The following is a 17,071-nucleotide window of genomic DNA, read 5'->3' as shown; positions in this document are numbered from 1 at the left end:
CGCAGGTCGCACGGAAGCACTTCCGTGCTAACCGACTGAAACAGCGCACCAGCTGTCAAAAGGATGAATGTAAACAGAAAAGCACCACGTGCTTTTCTGTTTCCAAACATCCAAACGGAGTGTCTTTGAGATGAGCGAACCCGGACAACCGAACCGAACTTCACCGGGTTCGGCCGAACTCGTTTTGGCCGAACCCGGCAAAAAAAATTCCGGTACGCGACGTCAGGAGATAGTCACTGTCCAGGGTGCTGAAAGAGTTAAACTGTTTCAGAACCCTGGACAGTGACTTCCGATCCCAATATACATGAACGTGTAAAAAGTTCTGACTTACCGATAACTCCCGGCTTCTTCCTCCAGTCTGACCTCCCGGGATGAGAATTCAGTCCAAGTGACAGCTCCAGCCAATCACAGGCCAAGCACAGGCTGCAGCGGTCACATGGACTGCGGCGTCATCCAGGGAGGTGGGGCCCGATGTCAAGAGAGGCGCGTCACCAAGGACGCGTCACCAAGACAACGGCCGGGAGGGAAATTCTCGGTAAGTACGAACTTTTTCTTTTTTTTTAACAGGTTTCTCGATATTGTGATCGGCATTCACTGTCGAGGGTGCTGAAAGAGTTACTGCCGATCAGTTAACTCTTTCAGCACCCTGGACAGTGACTGACGTCGACTAGACTCATCTCTATGATGGCGGCTGCGCGAAAATCACGCAGCCACGCATCATACACGGATGACACACGCAGCTGTCAAGTGGTTTTTGCGCGCGCAAAACGCCACGTTTTTTGCGCCCGCAAAGACGCAACGTTCGTCTGAATCAGCCCTTAATATTTGCACAACTGGCATGTACGGCTGCTGTTTATATTAACATACATTTATATCTATGTGCTCCCTTATCCAATAAACTTTACCCTTCAAGTGTCTCTTTCTTGACTTACAGGTTAAATGGCTACACCTTCATTTAAGCTGTGGACTAACATACTCACCTGGACACTTGTTTGTGTTACATTTGTGTATTTCCATGTCAGCACCAGTGCAGCCTCTTCCACTGTTTGTGGGAGCTGGGTTATCACAATTTCGATATCTCCTCATCTGTCCGCCATTGCAGGTACGACTACATGCTCCCCAAGGGCTCCATGGTCCCCAGTTTCCATGCACTACAATGAAAAGCTACAGCTGAGTGTATGTGTGATACAGAGTGATAATTATTGCTGCATTCTACAATTCATATACAGTTGCAATCAAAATTATTTAACTTCCACTACAAATTAGGTTTATTAGCAAAATGGACAAACTTTCATATGTTTGAAAAAAAAAACAAAAAACAATCAAACAAGAACAATTTAAATAGCTCAACAAAACAAATATGAGGGTATGTTCACACGGCAGCGTCCGTAACGGCTGAAATTAAGGGGATGTTTTCAGGAGGAAACATCCCCGTAATTTCAGCCGTAACGGCATGTGCAGGCGCTTGAACGCCGCGCCCATTACGGACGTAATTGGCGCTGCTTTTCATTGGAGTCAATGAATAACGGCTCCAATTACGCCCAAAGAAGTGACAGGTCACTTCTTTGACGCGGGCGTCTATTTACGCGCCGTCATTTGACAGCGGCGCGTAAATAAACGCCTCGTGTGAACAGACAAACGTCAGCCCATTGCTTTCAAAGGGCAGATGTTTGTCAACGCTATCGAGGCACATTTTTCGGACGTAATTCGGGGCAAAAACGCCCGAATTACGTCCGTAATTAGTGCGTGTGAACATACCCTAACAAGTGTTTTCTCCAAATTCAACTCAAAATGACACTTTTAATGACTACTGCAGTCTCAGAATTATTCAACCCCTAAATAGAATCCCTCATGATGCTGGGTCCATGGTTCATTTTTTTGCTTCAGTGGGAGTTCATTAACCAAAGAAAAAAAACGCATGTTAAAAATGTGACAAAAACGCACAATGTGAACCCAGCCATAAATCTCACATCTGCAAATCAGGTGTTTTTGCATGTTGTGCATGGAGGGGGTGACTGCCTCCTTTTTGGTCTAGCACTCCTCCCATTTGCCCAATATATTTTCCAGGCTTAGATCAGAGCTTAGAACAGAGGTGTAGGTCAGGGACTCACCTCATAAGAGGTTGCCTTGTCGTGGCAGGTGGGATCACACAATTTTACGTACACCTGCACATTTTATTTTGTTAGGATGTGCAAACCAATAACTTTTTTTTTTCTCTTTTGTGTTTTTGCATGTTGTTTCAAGCACACCTGATGCAACTACTAAATGTGTGCTAAGAACCTCACTATTGTAAGGAGATTCAGCAGTAATGCATATTTATTTATATTTAGTATATTTGGTAGTCCTTGTGTACGCAGAGTGCTGCCGCAATGTTTTTTTTTCTTCTTTGAATGTGGTATTTACGTGCACCTGTACATTTTTCATTTTGTTAGGATGTGCAGACCAATATTTTTTTTTGTTCTCTTTTGTGTTTTTGCATGTAGTGCATGGAGGTGGTGACTGTCTTCTTTTTGGTCAAGCACTCCTCCCATTTGCCCAGGGCTGCTTTTAATTAGATTAAAGCTGTTTCCTACCTAACCCCATTATATTCTGCAGGCTTACACCCAGAATAGAAGTGTATTTTTAGGTCAGGGACCCACCTCATAAGAGGTTGCATTGTCGTGGCAGGTGGGCTCACACAATTTTACGTGCACCTGCACATTTTATTTTGTTAGGATGTGCAAACCAATACCTTTTTTTTTTTTTTTCTCTTTTGTGTTTTTGCATGTTGTTTCAAGCACACCTGATGCAACTACTCAAGGGCTTCAATAGTTGCAACAGGTGTGCTTGAGATAAAACACATCAAGTACTTGGACTGGCTACGGGTTTGTTGACTGTGACGTTTTAATGCATGTTAGAAATATGGCAAGAGAGTGGTCCAAAAGGTTAAGGGTATGTGCACACACACTAATTACGTCCGTAATTGACGGACGTATTTCGGCCGCAAGTCCCGGACCGAACACAGTGCAGGGAGCCGGGCTCCTAGCATCATACTTATGTACGATGCTAGGAGTCCCTGCCTCGCTGCAGGACAACTGTCCCGTAGTGTAATCATGTTTACAGTACGGGACAGTTGTCCTGCAGCGAGGCAGGGACTTCTAGCATCGTACATAAGTATGATGCTAGGAGCCCGGCTCCTTGCACTGTGTTCGGTCAGGGACTTGCGGCCGAAATACGTCCGTAAATTACGGACGTAATTAGTGTGTGTGCACATACCCTAAAAGAAGAGATCATTGCTTTGCACACACAAGGAAAAGGATACTAAAAGATTGCAAAGGCAATGCATGTTCCTAGAGATACAAATAAAAGCATAGTTCGCAAGTTCAAAGTTAAAGAAACCCCGGCTACACGATCAGGACGTGGCAAAAAGAAGAAGCTATCACCGGCTGTCACCAGATTTCTGAGGAGGCAGGTGATCAGAACCCCTCGAGTTAGGGTATGTGCACACGATAGTGACCATTACGTCTGAAATTACGGAGCTGTTTTCAGGAGAAAACAGCTCCGTAATTTCAGACGTAATTGCAAGTACTCGCATTTTGCGAGGCGCCATTTACGCCCGTAGTTTTGAGCTGTTCTTCATTGGATTCAATGAAAACGGCTCAAATTACGTCCAAAGAAGTGTCCTGCACTTCTTTGACGAGGCAGTCATTTTACGCGTCATCTTTTGACAGCGACGCGTAAAATGACAGGTCGTCGGCACAGTACGTCGGCAAACCAATTCAAATGAATGGGCAGATGTTTGCCGACGTATTGGAGCCGTATTTTCAGGCGTAAATCGAGGCATAATACGCCTCGTTTACGCCTGAAAATAGGTCATGTGAACCCAGCCTTACTGCAAAAGACCTGCAGCAAGATTTGGTGGCATCAGGCACTGAGATTTCAGTTTGCACAGTAAGGCGCAAATTAAGCGCTGAAGGTCTCCCTGCCCAAACTCTAAGACATACACCTCTACTGACCCAAAGGCACAAAAAAGGAGTTTGCCCATCAGAGACGTTATGGCATATCTGTAGAATATGCCATAAATGTCACATAGATACGGGTCCCATCTCTGGGACCTGCATTTATCTCTTTAACGGGGCCCCCTGAACCACTTTCTACCTTTCACGGTTCCCGCTGCCACTTGTAATTTCTGACCATGTAATCAGAATACAGCGTAGGTCGCTGAGATATGCCGTTTCCGTAACTTCAATAGAAGTGAATGGCAGTTACAGAAGCAGCGCAGGATGCGCACTATGCTGTTTTCTCATTACATGGTCAGAAATTACAAGTGGCAATGGGAAACGAAAAAGGTAGAACGGGCTTTAGGGGGCACCGTTTTAGAGATAGCTGCAGGTCCTAGTGGTGGCTTGGCGATGCTCTGGGGTTGATTTGCTTCCTCTGGCAGCGTGTAAAGGGCAAGATGGATTCAGTAAACTGTACAATACACTGCAATGCATAGGTATTGCAGTGTATAATGCAAGTGATCTAACAATCGCATGTCCAAATCCCCTGGTGGGATTAAAAAAAATGAAAAATGAAATACATAAAGTTTTTAATAATATAGTAAAAAAAAAATGTTCGAAGTAACAAAGAAAACCCTGTCTGATTTTTCCCCTAATGTAATGTAAACAATAAACAAATAAACATAATTGGACAGTGATGTCAGGGGCTTGCCCAGTGCCAGAGTACCGGAGCAGAGCCTTTACTAGCGCTCTGCCTGGGACACAGCTCTGCTCCTGACATCACTGTCCATATATGGACAGTGATGTCAGGGGCTTCCCATTGGACGAAATACCGGAGTAGAGCGTTTGCTAGCGCTCTGCCCGGGACTTCAGCTCTGCTCCGGACATCACTACCCATATATGGACAGTGATGTCAGGAGAAGAGAAGGAGTCCCAGACAGGGTGCTAGTAGTGCTCTGCCCAGGACTATGGCTCTAGGGTTGCCCCTGACAACACTGTCTGTCACTGTCTATATACTGTCTATATATGGACAGTGACGTCAGGGGCTCCTCCTGAAGCAGAATCCCCGGCCAGTGTGTCAGCAATGCTCTGGCTGGGGATTCCACTCCTAGAGGGAGCCCCAAAGGCACTACCTACAGGGAGGAGGGATGTGTGGCACTACCAGGGACGGGGGCTGTGTGGCACTACCAGGAGGGGGCTGTGTGGCACTACCTGGGATGGGGCTGTGTGGCACTACTTGGCAGGAGGGGGCTGTGTGGCATTACCTGGGAGGGGGGGCTGTGTGGCACTACCTGGGAGGGGGCTGTGTGGCACTATCTACAGAGGTCACTAAATTTATAGGGGTCCAACCTCTGGGCCTAACTTCTATATGGGGCATAAACAGGGCCTAACGTCTATATGGGGGAACAAAGTGAAGTTTTCTGCCAATTTTACTGCTGCTGTGAGTTCCCCCGCAAAGGGGCCTACTAAGTCTGTGTCGCCCAAGGGCCCACATAAACCTGGAGCCGGCCCTGCGGGAAAGGCCTTAGTTCCTTATAATTACCAACATTTCTGCTTCCTGTCAATGAATAGACACATTGAATAGAAAAATTCATGTTTATTATACAATAAAAATGCTTTAGTTATACATTGGACAACTGTTTTAGTCAAAATGTTGTCAATCCATGTACTGTCCAAAGACATGAATAAAAAGCACACTTAAAATGGAAGCTTACCTGGACATAAATCTCCATTACAAAATTCATTTTCATATTCTATCCCTTCACATTTGTGACCTCCATATTGTGGGGCTGGATTGGAACATTCTCGAAACCTTTGTCGAAGTCCACCACCACACGATAAACTGCAGGATGTCCAGCTTCCCCAAGCTGACCATCTTCCATCCACTGAATAAATGAATAAGACACACAGGTATTATGAGAAGGCATCACCACTATAGGAAGAAATTCGTATGAACATCCTAGAATGTGACTACTTGCATCTCCTGCATATTTAGGGTCAGTTTCCTTTTTGATAGGAAATTAAACTTTTTATAATTTATGGTCATTAGATCATAAATATGGATTTTTAATTTAGCCTAATCACACATGCACTTTTGTGGCCATTTTTCATAGAATTTTTTTTGTGCCAAAGCCAATAATGAATCCAAAAAGAAGAAATCGTATAAAGAAAAGACTGATACTTCTCCTCTCTTTGTATTCACTAGTGCATTTGGCGCAAAAAAAACGGCATCAAAAACTGCCATGGAAACTGAATGAGTGAGTCCAAACTTATGATGCAGTCTGCTTAATATCTCTACAAAAAAAACCTTAGCTATGTACAGAAAACAGTTCAAATAATATATTAGAAAAAAACAATTTTGTTATAAATGACATCAGTTGTAACGAACAATCAGTAGTGACTCTACCTGGACAATGTCTGTCAGAGCATATCTGAGTCTGTGTATCTTGTCCTTCACAAGGTGATCCATCAAATGATGGAGGAGGATTATTACACACCCTTACACGAGTATGAGTTCCCTTCCCACATGTCTTGCTGCACACTCCCCAGGCTTGCCAAGAACTCCATACACCATCGACTGAAACAGATAATTACTGAAGTAATTGACATGTGACTTTCATGTGTAACATTCAATATCAGATGAAGGTTAGTACTGGAGTATGAAAAAAGTAAGAATAATATTTGATGGTTGTGTGGTGCATGGAACGATCTTGATTTGGTGACCAGTAATCACCTTCAGACTAGGCGGCATTTTTTATAATGTAACAACCATCTGATCATTCCTCTGAAAATCTTGTTCATAGTAAATTAGGCATCTTGATATAATACACACAAACATTTATACGTTTAGGGCACATTCAGACGTGGCGGAATTGCTGCTGAATTCCGCTGCGGACAGTCCGCAGTGGAATTCTGCAGCAGACGTTTTTTAAATTTTTTTCTATACATTTTTAGGAAACTTGGTTCAGACGTTGCGGAAAATAACTGTTCGGAATTTAGGCTGCGGTGCAGAATTTTCCCTCCGCAGCATGCACATTATATTGCGGAGAAGAAGCGGAATTTCACTGCGGGTTTCAGCATTTACATGACTGAAATCTGCAGCAAGTCTGCTGTGATATCCACAACATCTGAATTACCTGTCAAATATGAAAATGTTGGTGCAAATTCGCAAAGAATCTGCAGCAACATTTTCAGCGGAAAAATTCCGCCCCGTCTGAACATGGCCTTATTAGATATTTTTTTTACAGAATACTGAACTAAAGTTAAGAAGACTTTTCTACATATAGTCTGATTCTAATATTACATACCTGGACACGGCTCAGTGTTGCATACTATAATATCAACAGCTTTTCCCAAACATGACTTCCCTCCTTGGCCTGGAGGCATATGACATGTCCTTATTCTTGTCTTTTTACCACTTCCGCATGTTTTTGAACACTCTTCCCAAGGACTCCAGTCTGACCAACTTCCATCCACTAGAGCAAAGCAGGAATTCATTCTTTTGACAATTCATACTAGTTCACAGGCCTAAACATTTTCATTTCTAATTCTGGGACTTTCCAACAGTCTATCTTTTCAGACAATTGTCCTATAATGTCATAGTATGAGAAGAATATGTGTATGGACATGGTAGCACTAGACTCATTATTATATAATGCTTTAAGCCTATTATTAAAGTAATGGGCTATCTCCAGCCTAACATGAACTTAACAAAGATGAATTGAAAAGCTTAAAATTAATTGGACAGTCAAAATTGTATAAGTTCTTCGGGAAGTGCACAATATTAATAAGATATTGCCATATTTTCCTATATGAGCTGCATACAGCCAAGTAATTTGGCACAAGGAGCATTGCTAGATTCTAAAAAAAATTGTAGCACGTTGGGGCAATGTGGGTGAGGGCATTTCTAAGGGAGATATTCTGCTTTTGCAGAGCTAGACCGGGGCCACATGTACACTTTTTGTAGTGAGATGGCTTAGATCGCATCCATTGCATACTAGTTGCAGTCCATAGGAATAGTTGCATGTAAATGTACATGGAATTTTCATGTCATAGTCAGGAAACAGTTATCATTGAAGCTGTGGTGCAACAAAAAAAACATTGTAGATCCTGTAGTCCCGGTATTACTGTGGGTGACCTCTGATTGGCTACTCAAAGTAACTTCCTGCTAGAAGAGGACACTGCCTAGAAAAGAACGTGGATCGCTGTGGCTGAAATGTATGGGGCTCTCTGGCAGACTCCCATAGACATATCTGCAACTTTCATTGTTATGGGACCACTATGTCATTTCTACAGATGAAAGCAATAAAATGATTATTTTTTAAGAGGTTTTCCTTTTATTTCCACTGCTGACATCTAATCCGCAAAAAATGTATTTAGAAAACATGAACTGTAAGGCCTCATGCACACGACCGTAGTGGTGTGCACGGGCCGCCCGCAAATCACGGCCGTGCACATTGCCGTGTGTATTCATTTCAATGAGCCTGGATCGCAAAATGCGACCGTCATAAGACATGTCCTATCTTTTTGCGGTCCAGGCTCCTGGGCAATGCATGGAAACCACGGTCGTGTTCATGGACCCATTGAAATAAATGGGGCTGCAATTCACCCGCAGATTTGCAGGTGAATTGCGGCGGCAAAAATACTTTCGTGTGCATGGGGCCTAAGGGCTCATTCAGACGAGCGTAAAACTTGTCCGTGTGCTGTGCATGAAAATCACGTGCAGCACACGGACCCATTGCTTTCAATGGGGCCATTCACACATGCAGGTCTTTTCACGCAGCGTGTCTGTAAATGTAAAAATACGGAAAGGTGTCCGTAGCCCATAGAAATGAATCGGTCCATAATTACAGTTCGTAGCGGAAGAAAAATACGGTTGTGCGCATGGAGCTTAACAAATGTGTTTATGTCCATTGTGCACATATTTTCTTGTCTGATAGCTGAGTAAACATCACAATTGTAACATTAATCAGTAATGGCTAAAGTAAAGTTGAAACACGTTCCACGTGGAAAAACTCTTAAATAGTAGGAAACAGATATTTTAGTACAATAATTATTCTCGTCAACACTCATTGTCATAGTCATATCTTTAATTATTGTAATTTTGTGTATGGCAACTTCATTTATATACACTTATCTTCAGTGTGCTATGAGCTGAGGTTTTCCTTATTTACTATGTATTTGGCCAATTGTTATTTGTAGATGATCACAAGTCCTTTTACAACGTTACTGTAATTGCATAAACTGATAAAACCATAATACCTGGACAGAGCTTGTTTTGACAGATTCTTGTCTCTGACTCCTCTCCTTGGCAGTACAGGCCACCATTTGCTGGGTCAGGGTTGTCACACAGTCGTATACGTTTCTGAACTCCCTGGCCACAAGTGACACTACATGATTGCCATGGCAGCCATTCCGAAAACCCACCATGCACTGGAAAACAGTTACTTGATGAGCAAAAATGCATATATTGTGTGTCCGTACAACAGTCAATGAAAATTCCAGTCCGTCTCAAATGTTATCTACATTTAAATTATTATTTAGATTTTATTACAAATGGTAAATTGATATACTTCATAGATCACACCAACGCTACAACACATTTAAATTCTAGTCTGTGTACAATTTAGCAGCTTCTGTCTATTTGTGTCAATTTGTAATTGTGGGTACATATGGTATAATTGTCCAAAACATTTTATTTGAAATACTGATTTCACATGACAGTAAATGCAAAGAATGTAGCTTGAATCTGCTTGAATGCCATGAGCAGTAAGTGTCTCACTAATAATACATTAAACCCCAACACGTAGAGAAACTGCAGGGCCCCGTAGTGCCAAGTCCTTCAAAGTGGGAGCTTATCTTTGCCAAGCAGAAAACCCCCTCTATGATTTTGAATCAGTGCCAAGAGTCAGACTGTGTAGGGACAGTTGTCAATTTATTCATACATTTCTAGGAGGAATAGCAGAGGATTAAACCAATGCGGAGTTCTAAGAAAATATGTTCCAGAATTGTTATTTCAGGGGGAATACAAGAATTTACTAAAATAGACATGCCAGGAGAGCTGAGAGGTCCTCATTAAGGTCTAAAGTGCTGCTACATATTTAGCATTACCTTGTACAGTAAAAGAAGCTTTGACAACTTTTGATCCCATGATATTTGTAGCTTTGCATTCATAAATAGAAGTATCTTCCTTGCGAGCTGCAACAATTTGTAGAGACCCATTTGATAATCTGTTAAATCGATTATCTCCAGAGATAGGATGAGAAACACGCGACCAGACGATATCAGGTTCAGGTTCCCCTTCGGCTTGACAATTTAGAACCACTGTTCCCCCTGCATTCACTGTAGTATCTATTGGATGGACTATCATAATGGGCGGTTCTGTAGATACAAAGAAGAGAGAGCAAATGGTATTAAAGATTGAGAAAGAAAGTCAATATAGGACATCAATTCTGTCTGCATTTTAGTCTGCATATTTTCAGAATGGTTTTATTACAGGTCTGTTTAGCTAAATTCACTATTGCTTTAATAACTACAAATTTACAACACTCCTTCTTCACCATAGAATGTTTAAAGTTTAGGAACATCCTTAAAAAATTTTTGTTGTGGACCTTCGATAAGTAGAACCATATCAATGAAATCTATTCCTCAACTGTTACAGTCATATTCACTTTAGATTGAGTTTATATGAAGTTTGTGGCCATGGGAGTGTATAAACTGAACCTAAGGCATATAACAAAAAATAGTACAAATAATGAGGGTTAGTTACTAATGCATAATGCACCAAAATTCTGTCACAAATTGCACCAAAATCATGGTGCACATTTATAATAATGTATAATATATTTTAGACACTTTTTATGCCTACCTTCACAGTGGAGCGTGGCAGAGAGAAGTTTCCAAAATTTACTAAGGACTAGTTCCAGATTTTGGTGCAAATTATTGGAGTATTTATAAAATTGGTCTAATGCCCTGTTCAGATCTGCGTTGGACGCTCCCTTGGGGGCCCCCGTTGCAGATCCGACAGGAATTACCAAAACTGGTAAAATCACGTACACCCCGCCTGAAAGCCAACGGAACTCATTATGGGTTCCATCAGCCGTTGCTTCCGTTACTCTCTTGTTCTGCTCCCCTGATGGAGCAGAACAACGGAACACACCAACGTAGGTGCGAACATAGCCTTAGATGTCCAGCAATTTTTAACTATATTAAGTCACCTATACTATGTTACTAAATTTGGTGCTATTGGTGCACTTTTGATAAATCTCCCACCCAAACAGCCACCTCTTTTTGAGCTCCATTCCCTTTTCCCTCAACAAAACTATGACAGTCCATATTTCAGCAAGAACATCTTCTCATGTGAAATGCTGGGGGGTACCACCTCTATAGTAAAGGACACCTCCTCTATGCCTAGAAAGTTGTCAGTGTTTGCAAAAATTATTTTTTTGGGGGTGTGAAGGGCAACTTAATGAAAACTTGTAAGGGTAAAGTTAGATTCTACCCGAATTTCACTTTGCATGCTCAGTGTTTAAAATGTTCCCAATCACATAAAGTTTAAAAGATACCCTGGACATAGTTTAAGAAATGTAGTCATAACGTAGTCTTTTTTTTCTGTCATTTTCTATAAAATATATTTTAAAAAAACGTACTTTTCAGAGACAATGTAATGGTATGCTCCAATACACCAGCATCATTTGTAGCTATGCAGGAATATTCACCAACATCTTCATTCTATGCAAACAAAGTGGTCAATAAATGGTTTTAGAAAAGGACCAAATCTAGAAAAAGCAGCTCTGAAAACCATAACTCTTAATAACAAAATGACAGCACTTGATATCAGAAAAGTGAAACTGGAAATATCATAAGGATGAAGAACTGCACATGAAACCCCTCTCGGAGTCTCTGTTGCAGATTATGTAGATTATGTTGGATTTGACAGGAAAAATAGCCCTGTATGCTGTACTATTCTTCCTGTAAATAATATGGAAACCACAAATAAACTTAACGTACCCCATTATAGGTCGATAACGTCTGTTGGGCGCCATTGGTTTTCGTAATACAACAGACTCAGCACTTTATTGTGGTTTCCATTATAGATAGAAAACCCAATACTGATGTAAACAGAGCTTTAGGCCTCATGCCCACTTCAGTTTTTTCCTTCAGGGTGCTATCCGTTTTTGTCACTGATAGCACCCTGACCCATTCATTTCAATGGGCCCATGCACACTTCCGTTATTTTGACAGATCCGTTGTTCCGTTCCGTCAAAAGTAGAGCATGTTCTACTTTGATCAGTGATTCCGTGACTGTGGGGCCCATAGAAGTCAATAGGTCCGTCAAAAAAAGGGACGGCACACGGAAAGCTTCCGTGTGCCATCCGTTTTTGACAGATCCGTTGCCCTAGCAACGGCAGGGCGTGCCAAAGTTCACAGACTGGGACATGTGACAAGTTCAAATAAAGTTCAATACCTTCTGTTTTTTTAACGGAAACACAGAAGCCAAACGAAAGCACAACGTCCATTTGAAATGGAAACACGGAACGGACACGGTGTACATACGGTTACCATAATGGACACACAGATCCGTGAGAAACGGCCATGAAAATGGTGTTGGAAGTGTGCATGAGGCCTAAGACAATTACATACATGGATTTGCTATTGGAACCAAATTTAGCTTCTCTTTGTGTTTGGAGATTTGCCTACGTGGATCTTCACATGTGTGATGTGTATCTACTCACCACTATTTTTAGTAGGTATTTTGTGGGTAAGCCTCTGGTCGACTAACAAGTTAAATTTTCATGTAAATATTTAATGAAATCACTGTTTGATGCAAACTTGCAACCGGTGGCTGTAAATGGGTAGCACTTTTATAGTCTACCGGTTGTCTCTTTTCAGTAAATGTATGGGTTTAGGGGATTTAGACACTGTTTGGGGGGCAATCCATGTTTCATCAAGTTTAAGCTTTTTCAAATTTTCCAAATGAAAGTCAAAGTTTGTATAGTAGGAGGAGCTATAGTTCTAAATAAATAAATAAATCATAAAGTTTTTATTTTTTCTTTAAGCTACAAGCCGACTTACCTTAGTGTCATAAATTGCTAAAGAGCCATTACTGAGCTGCTGAAACCGTTTATTATACAGAATATCCTTTCCTTTCTTGTTCCACTGAATTCTAGGAATTGGATTTCCTTTTACTACACAATTTAAAATAATACTGCTGCCCAAGGGCACAGTCTGCGTGACATGGTGGATCCCAAAAAGAACAGGAGGCTCTAAATATATATATAAAAAAATGTATAACGTAAATAAACAGTCTAACAAGAACTAATATATACAGGGCTGGACTTTAGAAGCCAGAAGACAGAGGTAGTATCATTAACTGGTATAACCTGGGCTCCAAGAGAAAGGAAAATAATTCAGTAATGAGGATAAAACCAATAATCTGATGTTAGTCTGGAGACTTTCCACTGATTTTAAAATATGAGCCCTGCTTGATATCTGCTAAATTCACATTGACAATCTTTTAAGCCAAGCTTAGTTTTGATGTGGCTATCCTCTCTGTATGCTAAATTTAGGCCTCATGCGCACGATCGTGCATTTGTGGCTGCATACTATACACAATTGCGGAGCCACAATTGTGGATAGTATAGAACACATGCTACCCTATGGGCCAACGCACACAACGTGATTTTCATGGTCCGTGCATTGCCCGGAGCCCAGACCGCGAAAATAAAATAGGACATGTCATTATACGAACCACAATTGCTGGTCCAGGCTCATTGAAGTCAATTCATATCTTGTGTGCGCTTGGCCCGTGATTGCAGACGGCCTGCGCATGAAACTCTGCGGCCCGTCCATGCCGTAATCACGGACCATGCACATGGCTGTGGCCATGTGCACGAGGCCTTAGCAGATGTTCAGCATAAAATCGGAACTGTTGGGTTAATATCTGAGGCACAAGCCCACATCTATATATATGTGACTGCTTGCTCTTTGTCACATCCACCCAAACATGCCACCAGAATATATAATCCCTCCTTTACACACCAGCTAATATGCCTCAATTATATGTTTGTGCTACTTCTCTGAAGCTCCAGGGGCCGTTTCAAGCTTCATAATCTTCAATGGTGCAGTGTCTATTCCCGTAAGTCCCAGGGACACTTTGACTAGTCCCTGATTGTCAGTAGAATTAGTCTCCTATTATATTTTACCTCTTACAAAGACGTATACTGTGGTGTTGATCGATGACACAGTGTTTTCTGCTATGCAGGTATATGCGCCATCTTCCACTTTTAAAATCCGTTCAATCACCAAATCATTCAGAAAGTTACTTTGCCCAGTTTGTGCTGCAGGAAAATATGGCATATCATGTAAACATATATAATTATATGCAACAAAATGTCTTCTGAAGTGTAATAATCGCTGTATTTTATTCACATATGCAATCACAAAGTATATTATGAACATAAGAAGAAAAAAAACACAGAAAATGTTTACTTTATTGGTCGACTCCATTGCTTGGAAAATACATTTATTTAAATTCAGCTTTTTTTTTCTTTCAAGACAAAGATTAAACTCCCAAGACTGCCTACATGTTTGTTGAGCTATAAAAAAAAAGCAATTGTACATTGAATCTTAAAATACTTGTAAACACTTGAATCATAAGAGTTAAAAGAATACCTCTTATCTTGCAAAAAAAATGCTGCATGTACTGAATAATTTATTGATAGAGTCTGCGGGTCACTTACCTGCTATTATTCTATCTTTGTAGGCCCATGTTATCTTAGGGGAAGGATTTCCTGTTGCTTTACATGATAATCTTAACTTTTCTCCTTCATTGAGTGACACATTTGAGGGCAGTTCAGTAAAAGATGGAGCGTAGTGAATGGCTAGGCTTACTGTGTGGGAATCTTTTCCAGCAATATTATTGGCAGTACAAGTATAATTACCCGCATCTTTATGCTGTATAAAAAAAAAGAGAACAACACACAATAAGCTTCCAATTCAGGTATATATAACACTAGACCACTTTTGTTTAATACATCAGGCAATCTAATAAATAAAGCGGTTGATTTTATAAAGTCCAAATTAAAATAAAGACAGAAACTACAGATAAAAAAGTATTAAAAAAAATCAACTTAGGCCTCCTTCACATATATCCAGCCCTCCTGTCATAATTCCCTTCAGCATAGTACCAAAAGCCAAAGGGAAACTGAGAAAAAAAACTGATTACATTATTTCCTATGGCGTCAGTATTGTGTTCGGCAGGAACTGCTACCCGGTTTCCGAACATTTCCCGCACAGAAATCAGAGAATGCTGCGAATTTTAAAATCCACAGTATGCTCCTTCTGTTTCAGTGTAGAGCGTGTGAAATCCACGTTGAATTCGCATCACAATCTGCATGTAACACATATCGGTTTTGCTGCAGATTTGATGTGGGGAAAAAAGGAATTTGAAGACGTTATCATCCTGATCTGTGGTCTTATTATTTTTTCTCAGGGACATGATGGCAATTCCTATGTAAGAAACTCCATCCTAGGAGCCACATCTACAGATGTGACTGCAGTAAATCTGGGCCCCCGCTGTGCATCTCTGTCTGTTCTCCTCTGTAGCAGAAGTTTAACATGGTTAATATTAGAAATATCAGCACTTTATGTAGTCCACGCTGTTTAGCACTATTTATTAGTAGACTAGTAGTGTACAAATCATTAATTGTAATAAATATGCAATAAAAAGAGACATACTTTCTCACAGCATTGCACTTATCTTATGTCTGCTTTTATTTGCAACTATATACTATTTGCAGGCAGAAGAAATCTGCCTCAAAATTTCTTCAGCAATTTTGAGGCAGATTTTGGCCTGCCTGCATTTTCTTGTCGCGTTCTTCGCTGCATTGAGGGTCGCGGGCAAAAAACGCCCGCGAGAAACCCATTCTCTGTCTCCCATTGATTTCAATGGGAGGTCAGAGGTGGAACTGCGGCAGAAAGAACACGCCGCTATTGTCCCCACGAGCAGTTAAAAGGCGCCGCGGAAAAAACGCCTCCGTCTCCCATTAAAATCAAAGGGAGGCTGTTTTAGCCGTTTTCTGGCGATGATTCCGATGCGGTTCTGTTATTCCCATAGAAGTGGATGGAGAGAGTCACGCACATGCACGGCCATCTCTCCATTCATTCACAGCATGGCTGAAGGGGGACCCTCATTCTCCAGATAGGTGTGGGTTCCAGAGTTGAACTAGACCCTATCAGACATTTATGGAATATGCTGCGGATGTGTCTCAAATGTCTAGATGGGAATAGAACCTTTTAATAATATGTTCACATGTGGAATAGTCTAAGCGTTGCACCTGCGTTAACTGCCACATGTGTACAAACCTTTAGAGCATAGGAGTAGTACTAATGATTATAAAAGGAGGCAATTTTGTCTGACAACTCATTGTATGACATATATCATATTAGAATTTTCTAGCAATTCCACTACATCTTTATTCTGTTTACAAATATTTCTGATTGTAGGTGGCTCTTAGCTCTCGGATCCCCCATGATACCTAGAATAAAGGGGTTACAGCACTAGAGATAATTGGGACTGTATTACAATACCAAATACCTAGTTGGAGCAACACTTTGGTAAAAAAAAAGCAAAAGGAGTCACAGCAGTCAAACCCTCATGGTCAATTAAATAATGTCTATGGTAGGAAGACCCCTATAATACAGAGGCAACATAATTATGTCTGAGAAAACTAGTTCCTACGTAAATTTTACGGACTAGACAAGAGTAGAATAAGGGCATGACCAGAAGTGGCGTATTTCTTCCGCCACTGTCCGCATCAATGCCGCACATAATCTGCGTTGCAGATTCTGTTGCGTCTCTGCCTAAAATGGCCATTAAATTGATGCGGACTAGCCGTTGCGTATTGAGGTGAAAGTACTTCCCTTTTCTCTATCAGTGCAGGATAGAGAGAAGGGATAGCCCTTTCCCTAGTAAAAGTAAAAGAAATTCATACTTACCCGGCCGCTGCCTTGGTGACGCGTCCCTCTCTTGACATCCAGCCCGACCTCCCTGGATGACGCGGCCGTCCATGTGACCACTGCAGCCTGTG

At 41.4% G+C, this 17,071-nt stretch overlaps 1 protein-coding gene across 1 annotated transcript in view; it reads right to left on the bottom strand.

Moving 5' to 3' along the window:
* HMCN1 (hemicentin 1) overlaps positions 1 to 17,071 on the bottom strand; it is a 345,767-nt gene that overhangs the window by 41,986 nt on the left and 286,710 nt on the right. Inside the window, exons 83-92 of the mRNA XM_075833451.1 lie at positions 14,723 to 14,936; positions 14,186 to 14,320; positions 13,056 to 13,246; positions 11,630 to 11,711; positions 10,092 to 10,361; positions 9,243 to 9,413; positions 7,289 to 7,456; positions 6,388 to 6,558; positions 5,696 to 5,866; positions 981 to 1,151 (exon numbers count right to left, since the gene is read on the bottom strand). Of these exons, the coding sequence (XP_075689566.1) occupies positions 981 to 1,151; positions 5,696 to 5,866; positions 6,388 to 6,558; positions 7,289 to 7,456; positions 9,243 to 9,413; positions 10,092 to 10,361; positions 11,630 to 11,711; positions 13,056 to 13,246; positions 14,186 to 14,320; positions 14,723 to 14,936 (1,744 nt within the window). The remainder of the gene's footprint in view (positions 1 to 980; positions 1,152 to 5,695; positions 5,867 to 6,387; positions 6,559 to 7,288; positions 7,457 to 9,242; positions 9,414 to 10,091; positions 10,362 to 11,629; positions 11,712 to 13,055; positions 13,247 to 14,185; positions 14,321 to 14,722; positions 14,937 to 17,071) is intronic.

The sequence above is a fragment of the Rhinoderma darwinii genome, chromosome 7 (assembly GCF_050947455.1).
Source record: "Rhinoderma darwinii isolate aRhiDar2 chromosome 7, aRhiDar2.hap1, whole genome shotgun sequence".
NCBI classification, from domain to species: Eukaryota; Metazoa; Chordata; class Amphibia; order Anura; family Rhinodermatidae; genus Rhinoderma; species Rhinoderma darwinii.
This window is presented reverse-complemented; position numbering and strand designations above follow the sequence as displayed.